The following is a 25,000-nucleotide window of genomic DNA, read 5'->3' as shown; positions in this document are numbered from 1 at the left end:
CTGTTTTTCTTTCATTGTCTGTTTGAGACAAGAAGATTCACAAAATGATGAGGTCCCTCACAAGGAACTTCAATGCAGGAGGAGACATTTCGGCTCATTACATCTGCGCTATGGTTGTTAATGGTGGTTGTCGTTGTCCATGCTTTATCCTTTTAAAATGCTGAACATCAAGCAAGCAAGCAGCACACATCACATACCATTTTAAAAAAGTCTTTCATACGACTCGGCCGGGGTTCGAACCACCAACCGCCCAGATCCAGAGGGACATTTGACAAGCATTCCACAACCGAGTTTGGTCCATATTATTTTGGAATATCCTGTAATCATGTAATGTATATAAATCATGTGGATATACAATCACACTAAGATTCTCTGAACAGTATGCAGTGCCTTCAGAAAGTATTCACAGCCCTCGACTTTTGTCACACTTTGTTGTGTTCCAGCCTGAATTTAAAATTGATCAAATTTAATTTTTTTTTTGCCACCGATCTCCACAAAACACCCCATAATGACAAAGAGAAAACAAGTTTTTTAGAAATCCTTCCAAATTAATTAAAAATGAAAAGCTGAAATGTCTTGCATCGATAAGTATACAATCTGCTCCACTGGAGGTAAGTTTAAATGTCTTACATCAAGTCAATACTTTGTGGAAGCATCTTTGGCAGCGATTACAGCTTCGAGTCTTCTTGGGTATGTCTGTATCAGCTTTGCACGTCTGGATTTGGGGATTTTCTCAATTCTTCCTTGTAGATTTGCTCAAGCTCTGTGAAGTTGGATGGGGAGTGTCAGTGAACATCAATCTTCAAGGCTTTCCACAGATTCTCAATGGAATTCAATTCTGGGCTGAAGTGGGGCCGTGCAAGGGCTTTAACATTCTTGTTCTGAAGCCATTCAAGTGTTGCTTTGGCTGTGTGCTTGGAGTCATTGTCATGTGGGAACGTAAGTCTTTAACACAGTGCAAGATGTTTTGCACTCTGAAGCAGGTTCTCCTCAAGGATTTGCTTGTATTTGGCTCCATTCATTGTTCCCTCTATCCTTATAAGTCTTCCAGTCCCTGACACTGAAAAGCATCTCCATAGCTTGTTGCTGCCACCACCATGCTTCATGGTAGGGATGGTGTTAAATGGGTAAAGAGCTGTGCTCGGTTTCCATCAGACATAGCAATTTGCATTCAGGCGAAAGAGTTAAATTTTCATCTCATTACCCCACAGAATATTTTGCCTCATGCTCTCAGAGTCTTTCACGTGCCTTTTTTAAAACTCCAGGCTTGCTTTCATGTGCCTGTTTCTCAGCATTGGCTTCCGTCTGGCCCCTCTCCCATAAAGCTGAGATTTGTGAAGTGCTGCAGAAACTGTTGTCCTTCCGACAGGTTCTCCCATCTCAGCCAAGGAGCCCTGTAGCTCTGTCAGAGTGGACATTGGGTTCTTGGTCACTTCATGACCAAAGTCCTTCATGCCCAATTGATCAGTTCGGTCGGACGGCCAGCTCTCAGAAGAGTTTGGGTTGTTCCATATTCTTTCCATTTCTTAATGATGGAGGTCACTGTGCTCTTGGGAACTTTCAGCACTATAGAAATTGTTTGATACCCTTCCCCACATCTATGCCTCCTCACAATTCTATCTCAGATTTATACGGACAGTTCCTTGGACTTCATGGTGGAGTTTCTGCTCTGACTTGACCTGTCATCTGTGGGCACTCTTATAGAATGGTGTGTGTTTTTCTAAATCATGTTCAATCAATTGTTTTAGCCACAGCTGGATTCCAATCAAATTGTAGAGACGTCTCAAGGATGATCAAAGGAAATTGGATGCACCTGAGCTCAATTTGGAAGATAATAGCAAAGGGGGTGAATACTTATTAACGCAAGACATATAAGCTTTTAATTTTTAATTAATTTGTAAAAAATTTCTAATAACATCTTTTCACTTTGTCATTATGGGGTATTCTGTGTATATCGGTGGCAAAAAAAACTTAATTTTAATCCATTTTAAATTCAGGTTGCAACAACAAAATGTGGCAAAAGTCGAGGGGTGTGATTACTTTCTGAAGGCACTGTACGTGTCTGAATCTTATGGAATGGAAAACTGCTTCACTGATTTCCCTCAAAATTGAATCCGTGCTTGCGGTCTGATCATGGGTACAAAACAACCACTCGGCAGAATGTGGTGGGATGTCACACAGGATGTCACGTGGTACAACTCCTGATCCTACTTGGAATATTATCGCTAATTTCAGCACAAAATTGGTGAACTGTGTGGGCGGAAAGAGCAGTTAAAACGAGAATCTCACTCGTAGAGAGCATACCTCCGCCAAGCTGATTACTTTACGTTTTGTATCCTGCTGATAGATCGGACCTGGATTCGGACCTGAACTAAGATCTAATAAGCTTGTCACCTAACCAACTCGTCCACCAAGTTTCATCCGACTCCATCCATAACATTTTGAGATATTTTGTTCACAAACAAACAAACAGACAGACAGAGGTGAAAACATAACTTCCATCTCCCTTCGGTGGTGGAGGTAACAAATATGAAGTAAATACCTTCAATGGAACCGATAAAAGGGAATCCCTTTCTCTCACTGTGATTTTAGTTATTTTTACTTATTTGTCCTGATTTTATTTTGCTCGTTTTAACAGCAATGTAATTATTCTCAACACCGCAATCAGAAATGAGTCGTCGTCGTCGTCGTCGTCGTCGTCGTCTCTCCAATCCGTGCAACAAACTTTTACTCCATCATATTTTCCTGCTTTCTGGATCACGACGACAAAGAGGCATCCGCTTTCCTTTGTCTGATCGATTAGAACTGCCCCATGCTCAACAGCATTTTATCTTTTACACCCCAAAACTGACTTCAGAATAAAAAATTATAATGATGACAAGATGTAAATGTGACTGAGAGTCCACCTGGAGGTGGCCAGGTGAAGAATAGTCCCAGTCATTTTAAGGGTGCCTAACTCACATTGTTGTTTTTGTTGTTGTTTATATTCTGTAAATTATTTATTTTCCTCCTTGTACCAGATGTTGTAATTGTTCACGACGCAGAGGGCGCTATTTAGCTTGCGTTTGTACTTCCGGTGCTCACCATTGGGAAAACGGCATGACAAGAAGGAAGCTATTTTGTGCGAGTGGTCATCATCGAGATGTGCACCGCGTCAGGGATGTATGCATGGTCTCCTGCAGATAGACTCTACTGACTGACGTGACCACGCGGATGGAGAGATCTCTCGGGTTTCCTTGCGGTCTCGAACCATTCGTGGTGAAGCTTTGTTTTCTAACTCTAAGATAATTTGCCGGTTCTAGTTGCACCGTCGGCCCACGAACACTCATCAGATTGTATCAGAGGATGATTGCTTTCATGACTGGTGGTAATTGTACGTACTGGGGGTCCAGTTGTTACAGTTGTGCTTGAATGACATGGTTCAGACATCATTCCTCCATGCTCAGGATGGTTTGCAGCCTGATGTGCCTTCCAGGTGACACCATTGTCCTCTGCAGATAACCAAGCTGTTTTTGACGCTGTATTGGCTCGGTAAACTGGTGGTTAGACAAGTCGTTGTGCTGGTTAAGTTATCGCAGTGGTTTGTGACCGTAACCAGAATAGCACAGGGTGTGGTGAACAAGCAAGCTCTGAGGGTAATAAACACAGTCAATCAAATTTCATTCACCTCCGTCCATCTTCGAAGATGGATGGAGGTTACTGTTTTCACCCCTTTCTGTTTGTTTGTTTGTTCGTGAACAGTATTACGGAAAAACTCCTCGACGGATTTCGACGAAACTTGGTGCGGGGGTTAGGTATGGTCCAAGGATCATGCCATTAATTTTTGGACTTGGTCACCCCCCCCCCCAAAAAAAAATTGTTCGAGAAAAAAATTTTTTTTTTGCATTTCTACATGTTTTAAGTAATTTCCAACCCCCCCAAAAATAGATAATTTTTTTTTGCATTTCAACATGTTTTAAGTGATTTCCAACCCCCCCCACAAAAAATTACCCCCCCCCTCAAAAAAAATTGTAAGAGAAATTTTTTTTTGCATTTCTACATGTTTTAAGTGATTTCCAACCCCCCAAAAAATTGTTAGAGAAAACTTTTTTTTGCATTTCCACATATTTTAAGTGATTTCCAACCCCCCAAAAAAATTGTCACCGTCCCCCCAAAAAAGGGAAAAATTTTTTTTTGCATTTCTACATGTTTTAAGTGATTTCCAACCCCCCCCCCAAAAAAAAAATTGTTTGAGAAAAAAAATGTTTGCAACTTTTTTTTCACCAAAACTTCGAATTTTTTTTTTGCATTTTTTTCAGGTTTTAAGTGATTTCCACCCACCCCCCCCAAAAAAAAAATGTTGGAGAAAAGAACTATAACTCTGTCAGCACTGTTGACATCATATTTAATGAATAAGATATAAGGTTCACTTGACTGACCCAGCAGTATTGGCGGCGGAGGTTTTGCACTCTCCCGAGTGCTCCCCCTCTAGTTGCTGTCTGTTTCACTTGAAGTGGAGAGCCCCATGTTACACAAATGCACACAAATTTATCGTGCTTCACTCAGCGAAGATGGGAAACCAAATGGGGCCTTGTGGTCATGTGATGACATATCCTCCAATCAAAATGGCGCCTTGTGGTCATGTGTTGACGTATCCTCCAATCGAAATAGCGCCTTGTGGTCATGTGATGACGTGTTCTCCAATTACGATAGTTTTCACTCAAACTGAGTTCACCAAACTCGAGTATTCTCTGGCACGGCTTCATCACACCAACCTCCCTCCAACACACCCAAACTCCCTCCAACACACCCAAACTCCCTCCATCACAACTAAACCTCCCTCCAACACATTCTCCCTCCCTCCAACACACCCAAACTCCCTCCAGCACACCCAAACTCCCTCCATCATACCCAACCTCCCTCGAACACACCCAAACTCCCTCCATAATACCCAACCTCCCTCGAACACACCCAAACTCCCTCCATCATACCCAACCTCCCTCGAACACACCCAACCTCCCTCCATCACACCCAACCTCCCTCGAACACACCCAACCTCCCTCCATCACACCCAACCTCCCTCGAACACACCCAAACTCCCTCCATCATACCCAACCTCCCTTGAACACACCCAAACTCCCTCCATCACAACAAAACCTCCCTCCCTCCAACACATCCTCCCTCCCTCCAACACACCCAAACTCCCTCCAGCACACCCAAACTCCCTCCATCACAACTAAACCTCCCTCCAACACATTCTCCCTCCCTCCAACACACCCAAACTCCCTCCAGCACACCCAAACTCCCTCCAGCACATCCAAACTCCCTCCATCACACCCAACCTCCCTCCATCATACCCAACCTCCCTCGAACACACCCAAACTCCCTCCATCTTACCCAACCTCCCTCGAACACCCACAGACTCCCTCCATCATACCCAACCTTCCCCGACCACACCCAACCTCCCTCGAACACAGCCTGAATCCCTCCATCATACCCAGCCTCCCTCGAACACACCCAAACTCCCTCCATCACAACAAAACCTCCCTCCCTCCAACACATCCTCCCTCCCTCCAACACACCCAAACTCCCTCCAGCACACCCAAACTCCCTCCAGCACACCCAAACTCCCTCCATCACAACTAAACCTCCCTCCAACACATTCTCCCTCCCTCCAACACACCCAAACTCCCTCCAGCACACCCAAACTCCCTCCAGCACACCCAAACTCCCTCCATCACACCCAACCTCCCTCCATCATACCCAACCTCCCTCGAACACACCCAAACTCCCTCCATCATACCCAACCTCCCTCGAACACACCCAAACTCCCTCCATCATACCCAACCTCCCTCGAACACACCCAACCTCCCTCCATCACACCCAACCTCCCTCGTACACACCCAAACTCCCTCCATAATACCCAACCTCCCTCGAACACACCCAAACTCCCTCCATCACAACAAAACCTCCCTCCCTCCAACACATCCTCCCTCCCTCCAACACACCCAAACTCCCTCCAGCACACCCAAACTCCCTCCATCACATCCTCCTCCCTCTCTCCCTCCATCACATCCTTACTCTCTCCCTCCAGCACACCAACTTTTCTTCCTCCATCACACTTCGTCGCTGCTGCTGGACTCCTGGGGTGTGTTCCTTTAGCAAGACCAGTTGTTCCGTATCAACCGCTTCATGAACCGCTTTGCAATGTGTTCCAGGTTTTTCTGAGGAATTGGATCTCCAGAAAGGCAATAATGGAGAGAGAATGTTCTTACATTCCATCTGAAATGGCATCGTAAGTTTTATTCTTTCACTGCTGTTGATCATGGAAAAGATTCCGTGGTACCTTTTGAAAAGAGGAGGTAATTGTGTGCTGGTACCCTGTGCGATTTAAATTTGTCTTTAGGTACGGGGTGGTGTGCTACAGCTGCTGCATAGCCTCGCCTCCTGGTTAAACCCCCAAAAACTGCACCCCCCAAAGTCCAGGTTCTCCCCACACCTGTCCTTTCTTGTTCCTTTTCCCCCCATTTGTGGAATTGCCTTCAAACCCACTTTTCTCTGCAGAGCTTCAAGCAAGTGGTGCATCGCTCCAGCACCCCCCACATCCTACCAGTTATCTTTTCTATCCCCAGTAACCCTTTCCAACCCAACCCTCTTTCTTGCAGGTTTCCTCCCATTCTCACTCTCCTCGTTTGTTGTTCGTTCCTCCCCTTGCTTGTGTCTCACTGTGGGCCCCATTGTCACCATACATTCCCTTCTTTCCCTCCATTTCCTCATTCTTCCATGAGTCTCAATTTTGTATATAAATGAGGCTGTGCGAGTTTTAAAAGAAAAAGGTCCAAAGTTGAAAAGCCAATCTGAAGAGTGTTCCATTTAGCAAATTGTGACTGCAAGCTTCTTCTTCTTCTTCTTCTTCTTCTACTTCTACTTCTTCTTCTTCTTCTTCTTCTTCTTCTTCTTCTTCTTCTTCTTCTTCTTCTTCTTCTCTTCTTCTTCTTCTCTTCTTCTTCTTCTTCTTCTTTTTCTTCTTCTTCTTCTTCTTCTTCCTTAAATTCTTTCTGTATCATCTCTTTCTCTTTCTTTTTTACACTTTCACAGGTCGTCTGCATGTGAATACTGTGAGGTCCAAAACCAACAAGAACACACAGTCCAAAACGAAAAGGATACACTCATTGGAAATATTGACTTCAATGTTTCAAGCCTCAAGCCAAGCCGATCCAATTTCAAGTCCCACAAAAATGCTCAAGTAGGTGAACGCTTTGCACCAGGTGATGATTCAGGCCAAAATGTGAAACGATTGGGACTCATTAGACTTGTGTTTCTTGTCATGACACGTTCTGTTTGTCCAACTACTCCCCCCCTCCACCCACAGTTCATACGTGTAAAGAATGACACATGTCCTGCTGCGTTGTATAACTTCGTCACCAAGCATTGGAAGCTGGAAAACCCAAACTTGGTCATTTCGCTGACCGGAGGAACTACAGGCATTGAGATGAAACCTACTCTCAAGGAGGTCTTCAAACGAGGGCTAATGAAAACTGCTCAAAATACAGGTGTGTTCTATAAACCTGTGACATGCACAGGTAATGTCAAACAAAATTAAAATGGTACACACCAGAGTGACAGTTTATAGATGGGTCGAGATTCAAACCTGGTAAACACCAGGATGACGGTTCATATGCGAGTCGTGATTTGAACCTCCTCATCACCAGTATGACGGTTTGTATGTGAGTCGAGATTCGAGCCTGCTTATCAGCAGAATGACGGTTTGTAGCTTGGTCGAGATTCAAACCCAGGCTACACAGTTCAGAAGCGAGTGTGCTAATGTCTCATCCAGGCGATACTTACAGTCCATCCACATCGACAACAAACCAAAGGATTAAATCCCTTCCATCCATTTTCATTTTTAACCTCAGCTGCTTCACCGTTCTAACGTTTTCATTTATTGTCTTTAAAACCTTATAATCGGGTTTAGCTCACCTGGAACGTAGTTCCGGAGAGCTTATGTGATGGCATGTCATGCGTCCGAAATACTTGCAAATTCTTCATGGAAATTACATGAACGATTCCGATGAAACTTTACCACAACGTTCATCATCCGTGATGTACCAAAGTGCGGAGTGGGGTAGGGGTTGTTCCCCAAAATATGTATTTTCTTTCTTCTCCGAAACTACGCACACAATTCCGATGAAACTTGACCTCAACCTTCATCACCCGTGATGTACCAAACTTTGTTCACGGCATTAAAAAACAACCGTAGGTATTTACTTTCTTGTCCATTCCACATTTTGTGGATCATCCATGCCTACCAGTGGTTCCCTGGTTATCTTATCCAGCAACTACCAGGTGAGTGCCGAGGGGTGGTGCCCCTATGTTTTTATTGATACATTCAAGCACAAGTGTTCTTTGGAGTAAACAACATTCCCTGTGTCATGTATGTCCACGTGAGAGCAGAATCTAAGTATTCGGCTTTCATCCCATATTTTTTTTGCCCTTTTGTGGATCAAATCTCATGGGATTTCATGACCCATGAAGATCACCCTTTGCCAGTTGAGCCAGTGTGTCAGAGAATGTCTCTTTAGATGGGTATGAGGAATTATGAAGGAGTCGGTGGTATGTTATGTGACTGGAAAAAAACCTGTTTTGTTTTTTCAGGAGTATGGATCATAACTGATGGAATCCAATGTGGAGTGGCCAAGGTGGTGGGAGAGGCGGTACGAGATTACGAGATTTGCAGAAGATCTCAACAGTCAAAAGTGGTCACCCTTGGGTTTGCCTCTTGGGGTGAAATATGTGACTCGGAGAGGAAGCAGATATTAAAGGTACGTGTATCACATGCAATAAGTTGCACTCAATGCCACAGTGTATTGCGATAAATACCACACTCGATACAAACTGTTAAACAGCCCATCACAAGCACGTTGGTATTGTATTTAATGTTTGTACAATGGTTGTTGACGTGAAAGTTACGTTTTGTTAATAGTTGTTGTTGAATGCAACATATCGTATCCCAACTTGTAATGTAGATCACTTTACTTGTCAGCTGGTCAGCTGGATGACTGTTCTCTGGATCCACCACTTGGGCTCACCTGCCCTCCTTACAGCACTGTGTTACTGCCACAACATGTCTGGCCATTGAAGACGCATCTACGAGTTGTAAGCACCCACGTCCGAGTCCCTAAAGTATTGTCAAAAATGTGCGAAAGCATCAATGGAGGCCATGATAATCGGCCTGACCTTCCCATTTCATCAAGAACATCATGGGGACTTCAATCATGTTTGACTGCCCAACATCACCTCATTCTCTCATCCATTTCCATTACTGGGCTTCACTACATCCTCTGAGACCCATCCTGTGCAGTTCCTCTCTGGAGATGCCTCAGCATAATCATGAGCAAAGATCTCAATACGGGTGTCTTGAACTTCATTCTTCTCCCAACACAGCACTTGCACACCGTTAGGAAGTTGCGAACTCCTACTGACACCGTATAAACTATTACGGTGCAAACAAAACACTAAGGCCAATGAGGTCAGTAGATCAGGTTCTCTAACGAAGGTTTTTATTCAAGCCTTGACACGCTGCCATACCGGCCGGGATAATGACTCGCGCACGTGCGTGGAGCCGTACATGGTAAAACCACAACAACAACAACAACAACAACAACAACAACAACAACAACAACATTAATGGCGTAATTGCCTCTTGGGTCTTCCTTCTGGTTTCTGAAAGAACATGAACATGGACTACAAATGAAACTTGTAAGTCTCAACTACAAATGAAAAAATCACGAACATAGTATAACGGTTTTGCAAGGAACTGTATGTTGAGATAGAGACTACATATATGCAATGTGGTTGTTGGAGTGACACAAAATTGTTAGCACGAAAGTTGTCTTGGTCTTCCGTTCGTCTCCATGATCCACTAATCACTGCACAGCCACGCAGGAGGGCGGCGTGAGCGGAAAGACCTCCTCGTTGAAGGTGGAGAGTAAGACTTCTTCGAACTGACCGGTTCAGCAGACGAAATGCCAGCGTGTATGTCTGGTGGCCTGATAATAGCCTCTGGTGGTGTGGGTAGCATAATTGATTCTGATAGGGCATGACCCGTTGTATCTCATGAGACTTCTTGTTATGAAATGGTCCCTTGGCTGGGCACAATGGAGCCAGGTGTGACCGGTGAAAGATGGTGGGGCGAGGTCAGCTCAGAATCGGACTCGGAACCTGAAGTTGATTCTTGGCCTCTAACAGGGCCATACTGGGTCTGACCCACTATTGTAGGCGCAACAAGATAGCAGTCACATACTCGAACGTCGTAGGTTTTGCTGCGAAGGTGTGAACTTTCTGAGTTGGCACCATCCATCGTCACGAGAAATCTGTGTCACCATATACTTGTCATGAGCTTTGCTCTGTCATCCTTGAGGAAAACGAGGTCACCAATGCAGAAACGGGGAGTTGCAGTTGTGGTGGAATGGCTGCGAGATTTCGCCAGAGTGCTTGGGGAATGTTTTTCCTTCCTGCTAATATTCTGATTGAAAATTAGCTGTCTGACATCGGTTACTGCTCACCAGTGAGTTGGTCTCGTTGTGTCCAGACCTCTCTAGCGGAGAAGCCGTCTCTGCGTATACGCTGATTCATCTTGCCTGTTGCCAATGCTAAGGTAACTTCAGATAAAGGGCCACCCTCTTGGGACACACATGAGCATTCTAAGCCAAGCTCTTCATTAGCTCATTCGGCCACCAGATTTTTGTTACAGTTTTTGGTTTGAACGACCTGAAAGTGGATGCCGTGTCTTTTCATTGTAGGATTGTTAACCAAGGCGTCAAATCTGGGTGCGGGGTCGACCCGTATGGTAAAGGGGATATCTCCCAGGAGGCGTAGCTCTGCACACATTGTAAGGATGGCATTGCATAACTGGTCGTGTCTTTCGCTATCAATAAGCTTCGTCGATGTGTGAGAGGACACTTTCTCTCGGAGGACGGAGATATGCTGACGATACCTGCACATTACATCTGCGGCGTATGATGCCCTGACAACAGTCGGTGGCTCCGTCGATGACTGAGGATGTGGATGCACAAGCAATCACCTTATCGACTGGCATTGGTGACATGGCGAGGAGATGGAATCAGTGGTCCTGTCAATGTTTAAGGCAAAAAAATACCTGTTGAAGGCACGCTTAATTTGTTGTTTCGATGGTTGGTTGAACCTGATGTGTGAAGCGGTCAATAGTCCATCAACCACTGAGCGGGGGATCACGATCCATTCACGAGGGGGCTTGAACGGTTGGTTATCTCTGACGACTGGGAGGCCATCGTTAGCCACAGTCACGACTCTGAGGTACCTCTTGATGTCCCCCACCTTTGTCAATTTTCAAGCTGGGCAAGAACCTTGGATTAGGTGAGAATGGGTGCGTCTGAGGTCAGGGCACTCCAATTGTTTAGCATGCCAAACAACGCGGCTCGTAAATGGCATTCTGACTGTGCCCTCCAGTACTTCACCTTCAGAGACACTGCACACGATGCAAGCCTCCATTTCTTCAATAAACTTGCATACTTGACAGTTTGCGTTGAGAGACTCTCGGGGGTTGCGACTCCCAAAATCAGACGGCAAGTTGGCGATACCATCAATATGCCTAACCTGCACACAGTAACGGCTGGCATTGGACAAGAATGAAGTTACTCTGGAACTGGATGAGAATTCGCCGCACATAAGCTTGTTGCACCCTTGAACACAGGGGCGACTATCTGTTAACACTTGGGCACTGTGGTGAGACTGGACGATGAAAGGTGCGAAATGTCAGATGGCTGCTCCAATACACAGGGCTTCTACCTCACAAGGCAGCCATGTGACCTGGTGCTTTCGGAGTTTCGCATTGATGAACCCCGCTAGACGCAAGATGCCATCTCTGTGCGCATACAATGAAGCTGCAATTCCTTTGTTCTTGACAGATCCATCAGTGACAATCCACAGCACATCGTCAGGTCTAGCTATAACAACAGTCTTGCAATTCTTCAACGCATATTCTGAGCAGATTTGAAGGCATGACGTAACTCATCAGACCACACTATCTTCTCACATGAAGCTTTGACCACGGTAGCCATGTCCAGAGGGTCAAGCAGGTCAGCATAGCCATGTCAGACTCGGCTGAGAACTTTGTATGCTCCCACAAATGACCGCAAAGCCCGAACAGTTGAGGGGGGCTCCACTGCGGAGAGGCGAGCAACCTTGTGGGGGCTTGCGCTCAATGTTACGTTATGCCATGTCCATCCCAGCACTGTGGTTGACCTTGGGCAAATAATAGCCTTTACCGCTGAAAGACATAAGTTGTTCTTTCACAATGCGACCAAGACTTGGCACCTGTTGTTAAGTGCATTTTCAGGTGTATCGCCACCTATGTCGAGATCATCAGCCATCTTGGTAACACAGCCTTCCTGCATATAAGCTCCACCAAGACCTGAGACATGAGCTCTTCTCAGCAAGTCTCAGAGCCGAGCATTCCCATCGCCGACCTCGTGTAGACACGGATTCCTTTATAAGGAGTAGCAACACCACAGTACTTCATGGAGTCATGAGATAGTGGGATTTCGTAGAAGGCCTTTACAAGATCAGTGGTGATGATACACTGCCATCTTGCACTCTGTCGCAGCATGATGTCAACATTGGGCATCAGGGAGGGTTGGGGTTTACTGTATTGTGCTACCTCACCAAAGGATGTGATGAGTCTACTCCCTCCACTTGGCTTCTTGATAAGGAAGGAAGGGTTTAAATACTCTACACGAACGTTGACATGTTCGGGCTTAGCCACAATGCCTGCAGCTTCCAGTTCATCAAACTTCTCTTGCAGTTTGTCTAAATTACTCTTGTTATATTGAGGGAGTCTCCACTTCCTCTGTGGAGGTAACGTTGGACCCATGTTTACAAAGGCCTCAATCTTGCTGCGAGCTCCGTTATATTTGGAAATTTGGGGATTAAACACGTTGTCATGAGCCTTGTTGATTTGGTGGAACTGATCGTGCAATTCAGTTGATAGGTAGTTATCAGGATCGACGGAATCGCTGGATGAAAACGGAGGAGCAGCAGCTGACATGATCGTTACACTTGTAGGAATGCAATCTCCGTATGCGTCTCTGGTAAAAACGATCACCCTTGCCTGGCAGACATGTTCGATCAATATTGGAGAGGCAGTCTTGTTGGTAAAGTGCACGGCCCCGCTGATGGAACGGGTTTCTTGAGGCTCAGGCCATGCATGTTCGTGCATGCATGTTACCATCCCAGTGGAGTAAAAGAGGTCCTTTCAGGGAGAAGTCGTCTTCCTCGGCGGCAGCTGCTTCTCTACATCCCTCCATACGATAACGTCGTACAGAGCTCCATGATAGGGTGATGTCGCCGATATCATGACCGAGGGTCTTGGCGACAGCTCCGGCCACGAACACAGCCCCGCGATCTGGCAAGTTCACGCGATCCAGCGCTGCTACAACATCTGGAGATCGGAAAATGTTCTTTGGTTTGGGATTGGATGAAGTAGCCGAATGAGCTTCTGTTTTACTGCAGCCAGGGGTCTCTGATGACGTTGAGGGAGCCATATATTCATCCTCCAGACTTTCAGATTCAGATTCACCTGACGTAGACGATAGCGGTTCGCTTTCAGTTACCTTCAGCTTGCGGCTTTCCCTTTTCGCGTAACGTTGCCGAGCTAAGTCTTCATTTTCGTCTCTTTTTCGTTTATTTTCCTCTTTAGAGTAGGTGACTAAATCAGCTCCAGCCATGCTACGAGAGAACGCACTCTCTCGCTGATGCTCCAGGAAGTCACGGTCGGCACTGATCACTATTTCCGACAATGCATTGGCTGTCGCTACGTCGAATAACTCCTCCAGGTCTGAGAGAAATAGATCATTGTTCATTTCACCAGTGTCGTTGTCCCTTTTGCGATTTTTCTTTAGTTTTAGATATCTCTCCTGGAGCTTTTTCAGCTTACGTACGCATGCATACGGACATTGCGTGAGCAATCTAGCTCTATTCCACACCTCAATCACTTCACAACACGTGATTCTATAGCTCTCAGCAAGAGTCTTGTTCTCGGTAACATGGTGGAATTGTAAGAGGGGTAGAACATCTAGTCTACGTGGCAATCTTCCGGCAGAAAGCTGTGATATCGATGCTCCCAGTAGCCAGCTTTCAGAAGAAGAACGGAGTCCGAGCTTCAACACCATCACTTAACCTAAGCCAAAGAAACGATGGACCAAAAATATGACATGATCAGCACAATATATTATTGAAGAGTGCGGCTGCTCAAGACACGCGAGTCTAAAACGAACCACCCTCACCGTTCCCACTCGTGCTGCCACCCCCTTCTATCGCTGTAACAGAAGCACCACCACGCCGCTGGTTTGGCAGGGGGGGGGGCAAACAGGAGTACCAACAATCCATCTCAAAATGATGCAAATTTCACTCATCAGCCAAAAAGCCTCATCTTTGAGCGACTGCGAAACGTTATCGTAGGACCACAACAATTCACAGGAAAATAAGTATATCATAGTGAACAAAAACAAGCCATGTGGAGGGAACATTCAGACAACTTTATATTTTTCATATTGATCATGGACCAATCTAACATATATTATATATATATATATATATATATATATATATATATATATATATATATATATATATATATATATATATATATATACACATATATTGTTGCGGAAATGGCCCTTCGTGTGTTATTAAATATAGGATTAGCCCAGATCCCCCATTAAATGCATGTTTAGCCAGGTTGTTTGGTAAATGGACGCGACATGTGTGTCAGGAGGTGTCAGAAGCTGTTCATCGTTGGTATATTGGTGGGGGACCGAGAGGTTCTTCTTTTTCCTTCCTCTCTCCGGACAATAGTCCCCGCCCAGCACTGAGAGGGTGAGTGGCCTAGAGAAGGAAGTGAAACTGAAGGGAGGAGCCAGTCAGTTTTGAGGCGAGCGAGTGAAGGAAAAGACTGCAGGAACGCCGGGGAAGGCGGTGGTGAAACTGAGTGCCGGTGAGGCGCGATCGGCTAAATAGGGCTGGCTGTGTGTGAGTCATTAGTCGGCTTTGAGGCGAGCGAGGGCCGAAAAGGAGAAGTGAAACTGAAGAAGTAAAACTGCAGTGGGCTTCGAGGCGAGCGAGCAAAGGAAAAGGCAGTGTGAATCTGCCGGGAGAGGAGCTGAACCTGAACGCGACGAGTCCGCGATCGGCAGTGGTGAAACTGAGTGCGGAGGTGGGGCGCGATCGGCTTTCGTGAGGAGCACATCGACAGGTTCATCCGGAGTCCAGTGACGGAGCCTCTGACTGTCCCTACTCACCTCACAGCTCGACGACGTCCTGGAATCCCATGGACCCAGCCTGCAGAGCCCAACACCTCGATTTGGCCTGGTCTGGTGAACAGGCCAGGCCTGGACTTGTATGCTGGACCTTATGAGAAACCAGCTGAAACCCACCATCGACCTGACGGTCTGGTGCAGTCGATCTCGCGGGGTCTGAACGTCCTAGGCTGCGTGCATGAGGGCTGCGGCACATGGACGAGCGCCATTTTGCCACGCGGCGTGTTTGAGCTTGGGCGCTCGAATCCGTAAACATCGGCTTGTCACGAGCCACATTCGTGCCTTTGACACTTTCCTCTCATTCATGAAACATCACCAAGTACTCTGTGTCTTGTCTGCATGCTGTCCATGTCTCGTCTGCATGTTGTTTAAGGCTTATCTCGTTAGGGTCCCCTTCAAAACCCGTAATCCGTAGCTCTCTAGTTAAGAACGGGTTTTCGATTAATTATAACATTGTCGTGAATGCTTTGCTTGTGTCGTGTTCCTCGATGTCCATAATAAATGTGGCTGATTCGTATGAAGTTGCCGCTTTGAATTAATTTGTGCCGTGCCGAGGAACGATCCACTCGATTTGGATATAAAAACCAAAATGGTTACAAACTGGCAGAATTCGCTCGGTATCTGACAAAACCAGTCTGTAACCGGAGTCTATTTCCCCAACTGGTAAGGTCCAGGGGTACATTGGTATCGCGATTCGCGACGCGTGACCCGAGGCCTGTGCTGAACCAGCCGGCGTTATAACCCCGGAGATGGCGGTGGTTCGGGTGGCGCCGAATCTGTAACATTTGGCTGTCGAGAGTAGGGTGAGAAAACCCAAACTGGTTACGGACAGTGATTGACGCCATCGTCAGAATCCCCCCACCCCCGAACCTTAACAATATATATATATATATAGATATATATATATATATATATATATATATATATATATATATATATATATATATATATATATATATATATATATATACACACACACACACATATATATATATATATATATATATATATATATATATATAAACATACATATATTGTTACGAATTTGGAATTCGATTGCACACAACATACAGGTTCCTTTCGTCAGCTATGTCGATAAGTGCTTGTTCCCAAGATAGCTCAACTTCCATTGTTTAAATGTTCAGAAATCAATTAGATGAGCTGCGGATCGATTTAATAGTTAGGGAACGAAACAATGGAGACGTCCCTCCCCCTCTTCTGCAAAGAGGAAGAAGAACCCTGCCGTCCCGTGATTCATGATGTCAACAACTCCCTCCTACCCGTGGTTGAGCGGGGGATGGATCACGAGGGCATGAGTCACGTCGGGTGTGGAGGAAGGGGTGGAGAAGGATAAGAGGAGATCCTTTCTTGGTTCGTGTGCGGAGTCCTGTGTTCGGAGTTGATGGGATAGGAGTCGTTCAGCAGGCCGTCGGGTCCTGCTTGGCTTGGGTTAGGGTTGAGGCCTTCGGAAGCTTTTTGCTTCTGCAGAGGAGTTGTTCTGTGGGCCTTTGGCTTTTGCTTGACTCGGTCGATTTCTTGGAGAGCTGCGAGTGGAGGCTTCTTCTTCTTCTTCTTGGTTCGTGGAGCTCTTTGTTCTCCGTTTGGTTCCTGGCTTGGTGCGACTCATCGACCTCTTCTTGGAGGTGGTTCCTCGGGGAAGCGGTGCATCGACAGGAAGGATCGGCGTCTCGTCTCACCAGCACGTGTTGAGAAGCATGGGAGGATTTGCGGGAGCTCGGGAAGGATCGCGGCTCACGGCGATTGGATCCAGCTCACTCTCGCTGGAGCCTGGGTCTGAACAACTTGAGGACCACACGAGGTGGAGAAGTTCGAGATGGGCTCTGGGTTTCAGCTCACCTGTCTTCCGAGCTGGAGCTCGTTATTGAAGGCCTCTGCCACCATTTCTTCGGTCTGTGTGTGTGTGCGTACGTGTGTCCGTGGGCCTGTCTCATAAGTCGGAAATTGTTAAGTGCTTTGTGTGCTGTAAATGATTGTATTGCATTTCGTAAAGTCGGTATAGTTCTGCTCTTACGTGCTTCCCAAGTTCCCCATTATTATTAATAAATACCCCAATTGTTAAATGTTTCCAGCTTGTCCCGTCGATTCTTTCATTGACTGAGCATTCCGTGTGTTGGGAGTGAGAAAGCCGTTGGTTTGCCATAAAAGGGGGACATTTGGACCGACGGTTCTCGGCGATTACGCCGCTCGGAATCGCGCACGGGACAGACTCGCCTCGGTGGTTTGTTCCTTACGAGTTCCGTCGAGGGTGGAATACCCCGGGAGTTGGATCACGTGGGTATTTAGGTACATTGAAGATTGGCAATCGACCCTACCCCACGTGATCTGCCCATTGGCGTATTTCGGTTCTTGTACAAGGACTCGTCGACTCGGACTTATCCGGGCGGTGATCTATCTTCAGGGCGATCGGTCGGGCCGACCCGACTTGCGGCTCCGTTCAGAGCGGTCGGTTGGCGGCCGATCCCCCGGCCCGTAACAATTGGTGTTCAGGAGTGGAGATACGAACCCTCCGCCTCAGTAGCAAAATTCACGGAGTCGGATCAGGGGTATACGGAGCAACCCTCCCCCTCTACGTGTCCCCAAACGACGAGCGTTATAAATTTTATTCCCAGCACGCAAAATGTTCAGCCAAAGCGAGCAGGGGCAGGAGGGATTAGGAATGGATTTGGAAATGTTAGAATCTATGGCTCAAGACGAAATGACCATGCAGGACACTCCCATTTTGCAGGTTGACTATTCCCCGCAAATAAATGCAGAGTCCGCAATGGGCGCAGCGGCGGGGGCCGTGGTGTATGACACCCCCTCCCCTCCTCCGTCCAAATCCCTCCTCGGTCCCCGGTGGATCCGTGCCCGATAATGGCGAAGCGACTGCCACCGGGCCACCTGACATGGGCCAGCTATTATAAATATTGCTTGCAAAAATGGATGAAAACGCACTCGAGGGGAAAAACGAAATGAAAGAAATGCGGGGTGAAATGCAGCGCATGGGGTTGAGTCTCCAGGCAGGGCAAAAGGCAGTAAGTCTGGGCATAAGAGGCATAATGGCGCATGCACGTGGCGAAACGCGGGCAGTGGAGCTCAAAATGGCGATGCCACGTGCTGGAGCGAGCGAACTGAGGGGGAGTGTGGACTGTGTCGGCCCCGCGGTGGTGGATAAAATAATACGAGAGACATGTTGGATGAGACTCGTAACGGCAGAGAGAGTGACAGTGATGGAGAGGGAAAAATTAAAAGGGGAGACCGAAACGTGCAAGACGAGACACGAGGTGACGACGGCAGAAATAATAGTGGAGACGAAGGAAACGAACAAGGTGATGGAAACGCAAATAGTCACGGAAACAGAGACACAGGAGAGAGAGGATGAATTGGACGGGGTGGAAGATACTAAAAACGAACACGCACACACAGAGGTAGCGAGAGACCATGAGGGGAGCTCGGGGAAGGTGTCGTGACCCGGTGCAAGCAGCTGGATAGCCTCCTTCAGGAAAGAGGGGAGGGAATATGCCCCCTTGAAGCAGATCACGACCAGGTGGGTCCGGTCGAGCTTTGTGAGGTGGAACGGGCGAGAGTTGCGAACGGGTGCACACGGAGCTTGGGGGTTATGGAAACCCCGGGACCCCTTGTGGTGGTGCTAATTCCCAGCGTGGTTGTTCCGGTGTGTGTGGTGTCGAAATGTGTGTGCGAGTGTGCCGAAATGCGTGCTTTCCAGCACGCATGGTGTGGATGAAGCACTGTGTGTGGATGAAGCACCGTGTGTGGATGAAACACGGTGGGTGGATGAAGCACCGTGTGTGGATGAAGCACCGTGTGTGTATGAAACGCCGTGTGTGTATGAAACGCCGTCTGTGGATGAAACGCCGTGTGTGGATGAAGCGCCGTGTGTGTATGAAATGCCGTGTGTGGATGAAACGCCGTGTGTGGATGAAACGCCGTGTGTGTATGAAACGCCGAGTGTGGATGAAACGCCGTCTGTGGATGAAACGCCGTGTGTGGATGAAACGCCGTTTATGGATGAAACGCCGTGTGTGTAAGAAACGCCGTGTGTGTATGAAACGCCGTGTGTGTATGAAACGCCGTGTGTGTATGAAACGCCGAGTGTGGATGAAACGCCGTGTGTGTATGAAACGCCGTTTATGGATGAAACGCCGTTTATGGATGAAACGCCGTGTGTGTAAGAAACGCCGTGTGTGTATGAAACGCCGTGTGTGTATGAAACGCCGTGTGTATGAAACGCCGTGTGTGTATGAAACACTGTGTGGATGAAACACTCTGTGTGTGGATGAAGCACCGTGTGTGGATGAAGCACCGCATGTGACAGGAACCGCGTGTGTGGGTAGTATGGTGTGTGTGAGTGAAAGACGATGTGTGAGAGAGACCGCGTGTGTGAGGTGGCGGTATGACAGGGAGATGGCGGTTAGCATGCGGGAGACCGCAACCGCATGTCCGAGTGTAATGGTGAGGTGTGTGAGTGTCGTGGCACGCAGGAGTGTGCACGTTGAATGGTGACGACGACTGCGACAGATAAGGGACAAAAGCCGTGTAGCGGCCGTAGCTATTTTGGTAACCGTGCAGGGTTTGCACAGCAGCGAGCGCAGGGTCCGTGCTGTGCTACGCACAAGGCCGCCACGTGCGCGGCTGCGCAAGTGAAATCTGGTCCGGAAACGCACGCCGTGCATGTCGTCGATCCCGTGGACGGACAAAAGGTCGGTTGGATTCGGAATTTGATTCGGACGGGTTCTGCGGGTGAGTGTCTTTGTCAAGCTCCATGTGGCCTGCGTCGCACGTTCTGTTCGCACAGCGTGCGAAGCGGCTCCCCCGATTCGTTATGCGAACACCGTCTTGCGTGAGAAATCGTGCAGGTTCGGGGTGCGAGTGACGTCATCGGAGATTCCGCGGCGCAGGTTACGGACGAGCAGAGCACATGTGCTCGCGTGGGGAACCCCTCGAACCGCGGGGCTTGCTTTGGGATGCCCAGTGATGTCGTGGCTGCATGGTTGAAATCCGGTAGAAGGGAATCCCTGCCGATGTTACCGTCCAAGGGGACGAGGTACGCGAACAGCTGCCATGACGTCACGGAAAAGAGCGCGGCTGTGAATTGCCGCGCTGGTGTGCAGGCTGTGAGTTGCCGCGCTGGTGGTGTGCAACTAAAAGGGGGGAAAAAAGAAGCAAGCCTCGCTTCGGGTGAACAGGATTCCCAGGCAGGGGTGGAAGACATGGGTTGTTCCTCATGGAGCCCGTGGAAGGGATTAGTTGGAGGGATTTTAGTTCAGATTTAGGAAATGGGAATTGTTGGATTTTTGGAGACACGGACAGACTGGAAATGTGTAGTGGAGACGTAGCTTAGCGACGTAGAGTAAATGGAACGTGCATGAGTTTTAAGGGATGACGAGGGAGCACGAGTTAGTCAGGGGATTTAGTTAGGAAGGATGGCATTATAGAGTGTTGGTGTGAGTTGTGAAATGGAATATGTGTGAGGAATGAGTGTGGGACAGCGGGCCCAAGTGTGTGAGTGGAGCAAATGTGGTATGGATGGTGCGAATGACTGATTGGGGGGAGGAGTGATTCCCACCCAAGTGACCCCGGGGTCAGATTAATGTTAGCTGGTGGGTTATTCAAATTTACTAACAGGAGGTCGTTTTGTTGGTGTCGAGAGAAGGCACGAAACCCGTTTGGAGGGGTGCAGGAGTTCATGGACCGGCTGGGAGCGTGGCTGTGGAAAGGTGAGTTTTGTTTAGTGGGCACCCCAGGCATCGGACTAGTCGGCCAGAGTAGGCCAAGGGCCCAAGAGGGGCCGGGATAGTGTAGTGGGCATGGGCGACCCGTCGGAAACGGGACCCGTAGCGCCAGAATGCCACGGGGGCAGTGTAGTGGGCACGGGCGACCCTCGGAAAGGGACCCGGGGCATCAATACGCCACGTGGGTATCGGAGAGGGGGCAATGCCAGAGAGGGCAACCCCCTGCATTGTAGGGAGCAGCGAGGCTCGGAGGCAGCCAGGGGGTGCCATGGTTAGAGTTCGGCAGAGGGGAAGTTCTTGCCAGTTGAGCCACGCTGCCCAGCAAGGAAATTGTGCGAGGGCACGAATGAAAATTTGAGGGCAAGGCCCAAATTTTTAATGGACACCAACACAGGCGACGGGAATCATGGTTTTTAGAACCGATGGTTTAAAAGTGCGAGACGTTTTTGGAAAGCCCCGGGGTAGTTTCAGGTTTAATGAATGTTAGGGTAGATAAGAGATGTACCCCTTCGCACCATGCATCCCTTCACTCGTTTTCGGCCGCTGGACCCACCTTGGTAGATCGCTGAACTCTGAGGAGGCCATTCTGAGGCTTCATTGGGCCTCGAGACAGGATGCAAGTCTCTCCCTATTCCCCTCCAGAGAAGGAACGCAGGGGTTGGGAGTGGGTAAGGTTGACAGGATAGGTTAGAAGGACAGAGACGATAAAGGGGGTGAGGGAGACCATTATAAAAGGGAAATAAAAATAATAAAAATAAGGAGGGGCAAAATTTTGTTGTGTTTTGTGGCAAATTAAGGGAGTGGGTAATGACAGAGACAGGCAAAGGCAATAGAGTGGGGGGTGACAGGCTCAGTCCAAGCCTGCCTTCAGAGTGGGCGGCACCACCACACTCCCTCCAGACCTTATGGAACCACACCAGAGGCCGGCCAGCTTCACCTGTCGGCCTGTTGTGCTGCAGCCGCCTGTTCTGCATGGGCTTCTCTTGCCATGCCTCGTTTGCCTGCCTCTGCCATGACCCCATGCCTGCGAGCCCTTGTTTGCGTTTGCCCCTGTGTTCATCCATCACCATGTGCGCTAGGAACATCCAGTTTTGCAAGGACTGCCCTGCAGGCAGCCCATGCATCCATCATGCTCATTTGTGTTTTGTGACCATCTCCATCCATTCTCCTGCATCAATTAACTTTGAAATGACTTTTGCCTTTCCCCTTTCACAGATCACAAGTGCTGTGCCATGGTTAAGTAATGGATAAGTCAAATGAAAATGGTAAATACGTGAACCCCCGCCTGCATGTTTGTTTTAGCGCCGGCAATTTTAGTTAAGTTGTCAGAATGAATCTGTGCGAGTTTGTTTAGTAAGTTACACAGCGCATTCGGTTATTTATTTTTGGCACACGTTTAAAGAAATGTCGCACTCAGGGATCCGAAGGTAGAACGTATTAGGGGAAAACTTACACATGCTGGTCACACGAAAATTTGACGACTCGGGACGAGTCTGTAAAAAGGTGAGGGGATAGTGTTACGAGTTTGGAATTCGATTGCACACAACATACAGGTTCCTTTAGTCAGCAATGTCGATAAGTGCTTGTTCCCTAGATAGCTCACCTTCCATTGTTTAAATGTTCAGAAATCGATTAGATGCGCTGTGGATTGTTTTAATAGTTAGGGAACGAAACAATGGAGACGTCCCTCCCCCTCTTCTGCGAAGAGGAAGAAGAACCCTCCCGTCCCATGATTCATGATGTCAACAACTCCCTCCCACCCGTGGTTGAGCGGGGGATGGATCACGAGGGCATGAGTCACGCCGGGCGTGGGGGAAGGGGGCGGAGAAGGATAAGAGGAGATCCTTTCTTGGTTCGTGTGCGGAGTCCTGTGTTCGGAGTTGAGGGGAGTCGTTCAGCAGGCCGTCGGGTCCTGCTTGGCTTGGGTGAGGGTTGAAGCCTTCGGAAGCTTTTTGCTTCTGCAGAGGAGTTGTTCAGTGGGCCTTTGGCTTCTGCTTGGCTCGGTAGAGGGTGGAATACCCCGGTAGTTGGATCACGTGGGTATTTAGGTACATTGAAGATTGACAATCGACCCTACCCCAGTGATCTGCCCATTGGCGTATTTCAGTTCTTGTACAAGGACCCGTCGCTCGGACTTAACCGGACGGCGATCTATATTCCAGGCGATCGGTCAGGCCGACTCGGCTTGCGGCTCCGTTCAGAGCGGTCGGTTGGCGGCCGACCCCCCCCCCCGTCCCGTAACAATATATATGTATATATATATATATATATATGTATATATATATATATATGTATATATATATATATGTATATATATATATATATATATATATATATATATATATATTCTTCTTCTTCTTTCAGCTGCTCCTGTAAGGGGTCGCCACAGCAGATCATCCGTATGATCCGCATCGTGATTTGGCACATGTTTTACGCCGGATGCCCTTCCTGACGCAACCCTGGTCGCCTTTTACGACACAGGGATATGATACACCTATTTTAACCGGGGTATACACCGGCCCAGTATATTGGTACTCATTTCGCCGACCTCGGAAGGATGACAGGCTGAGTCAACCCCCTGGTGTATTAATTCAGTGGCCCAACGGGGCTTGAAATCAGGACCTTTTGGATCCCAAGCCGCTGCCCTAACCACTGCGCCAACACCAGGCTCATATGTATATATATATGTATATATATATATATATATATATATATATATATATATATATATATATATATATATATATGTATATATATATATATATATATATATATATATATATATATATATATATATATATATATATATATATATATATATATATATATACACATATATACATATGTAAATATATACATGACCGGTCAAAAGTTTTAGAACACCCCCATTTTACAGTTTTTACTGAAATTTAAGCAGTTCAAGTCCAGTGAATAACATGAAATGGTACAAAGCAAAGCGGTAAAATGCCAGAGGTTAAAAAGGAAGTTTTGGTGACCAAAAACTGAAAAATAATGTAAATATCAGAGTTGTTAAAAAACGCCCTTTTCAGGGAACATGTAATGGGTTAGCAACTGCAGTTGTTCTGCAGCAATGGAAGTAAATCAAGCCTTGAAAGGTGATGCAAACAATTCCCTCAGGTGTCCAAACTTTTGTTGATTAGTTACAAACCCTCTGTCTGTATAAAAGCAGTGTTGGAACAGACTGTGTTGCTCCACCCTCTGAAGCTTTACTTGAACAATATTGCACTGCAGGAAGGAGTATATTGCTATCATTATGGTGAGAAAAAGACGATTAACAAAGGAAGACAGACATACCATTATAACCCTTAAAAGTGGAGGTCTTTTCTTTCGAGAAATTGCAAAGGAATAGCAAGGTGTCAGTGATTACAGTTTCCTACACCATCAAAAGGCACTTGGAAACTGGAGGTTTCTGTGACAGGAAGAGTTCTGGCAGACCCAAAGCCACAGCACAATCAGAAGACAAGTTTCTGAGAGTCAACAGCTTGCGTGACAGGCGGCTCACAGGACAGCAGCTTCAAGCACAGCTTAACACTGGTCGAAGTAAGGAAATCTCAGTTTCAACTGTGACAAGAAGACTTCGAGCTGCAGGTTTGACAGGTCGAGTGGCAGTAAGAAAGCCATGGCTGAGATTACAAAATAAAAAGGAGGCTTTCCTGGGCCGTGAATCACCGCCAGTGGACTGCTGAAAACTGGAAGAAGGTCTCATGGACCGATGAATAAAAATTTGAAATCTCCGGTTCATCACGCAGGGTTTTTGTACGTCGTCGAGTCGGCGAAAAGATGGTTCCTCAGTATGTGACACCAATTGTCAAACATGGAGGAGGAAGCGTGATGATCTGGGGCTCTTTTGTTGTAATCAGTCGGCGACTTGCACAGAATGACTGGCACCCTGAA

General features: G+C 47.3%; 1 protein-coding gene across 10 annotated transcripts in view; it reads left to right on the top strand.

Annotated features, from left to right (window-relative positions):
* LOC147010336 (transient receptor potential cation channel subfamily M member 4-like) overlaps nt 1-25,000 on the top strand; it is a 582,375-nt gene that overhangs the window by 347,746 nt on the left and 209,629 nt on the right. For 9 of the 10 annotated variants that reach the window (XR_015052249.1, XR_015052248.1, XM_085858968.1 and 6 more), the window contains 4 exons: nt 6,198-6,274; nt 7,078-7,225; nt 7,352-7,532; nt 8,635-8,801. Coding sequence is in view for 8 of the 10 variants with exons in the window: in XM_085858968.1 (XP_085715094.1) it covers nt 6,198-6,274; nt 7,078-7,225; nt 7,352-7,532; nt 8,635-8,801 (573 nt within the window). In the remaining 2 variants the exon portion in view is untranslated. Of the gene's footprint in view, nt 1-3,198; nt 3,259-6,197; nt 6,275-7,077; nt 7,226-7,351; nt 7,533-8,634; nt 8,802-25,000 lie in introns of those variants that run through there. The other variant, XM_085858971.1, reaches the window with a different exon arrangement.

This window comes from Eptatretus burgeri, chromosome 16, assembly GCF_056783735.1.
Source record: "Eptatretus burgeri isolate ZD-2024b chromosome 16, Ebu_testis_v1, whole genome shotgun sequence".
NCBI lineage: Eukaryota > Metazoa > Chordata > Myxini > Myxiniformes > Myxinidae > Eptatretus > Eptatretus burgeri.
The sequence above is the reverse complement of the archived record's forward strand: the minus strand, read 5'-3'. Positions and strand labels throughout refer to the sequence as shown.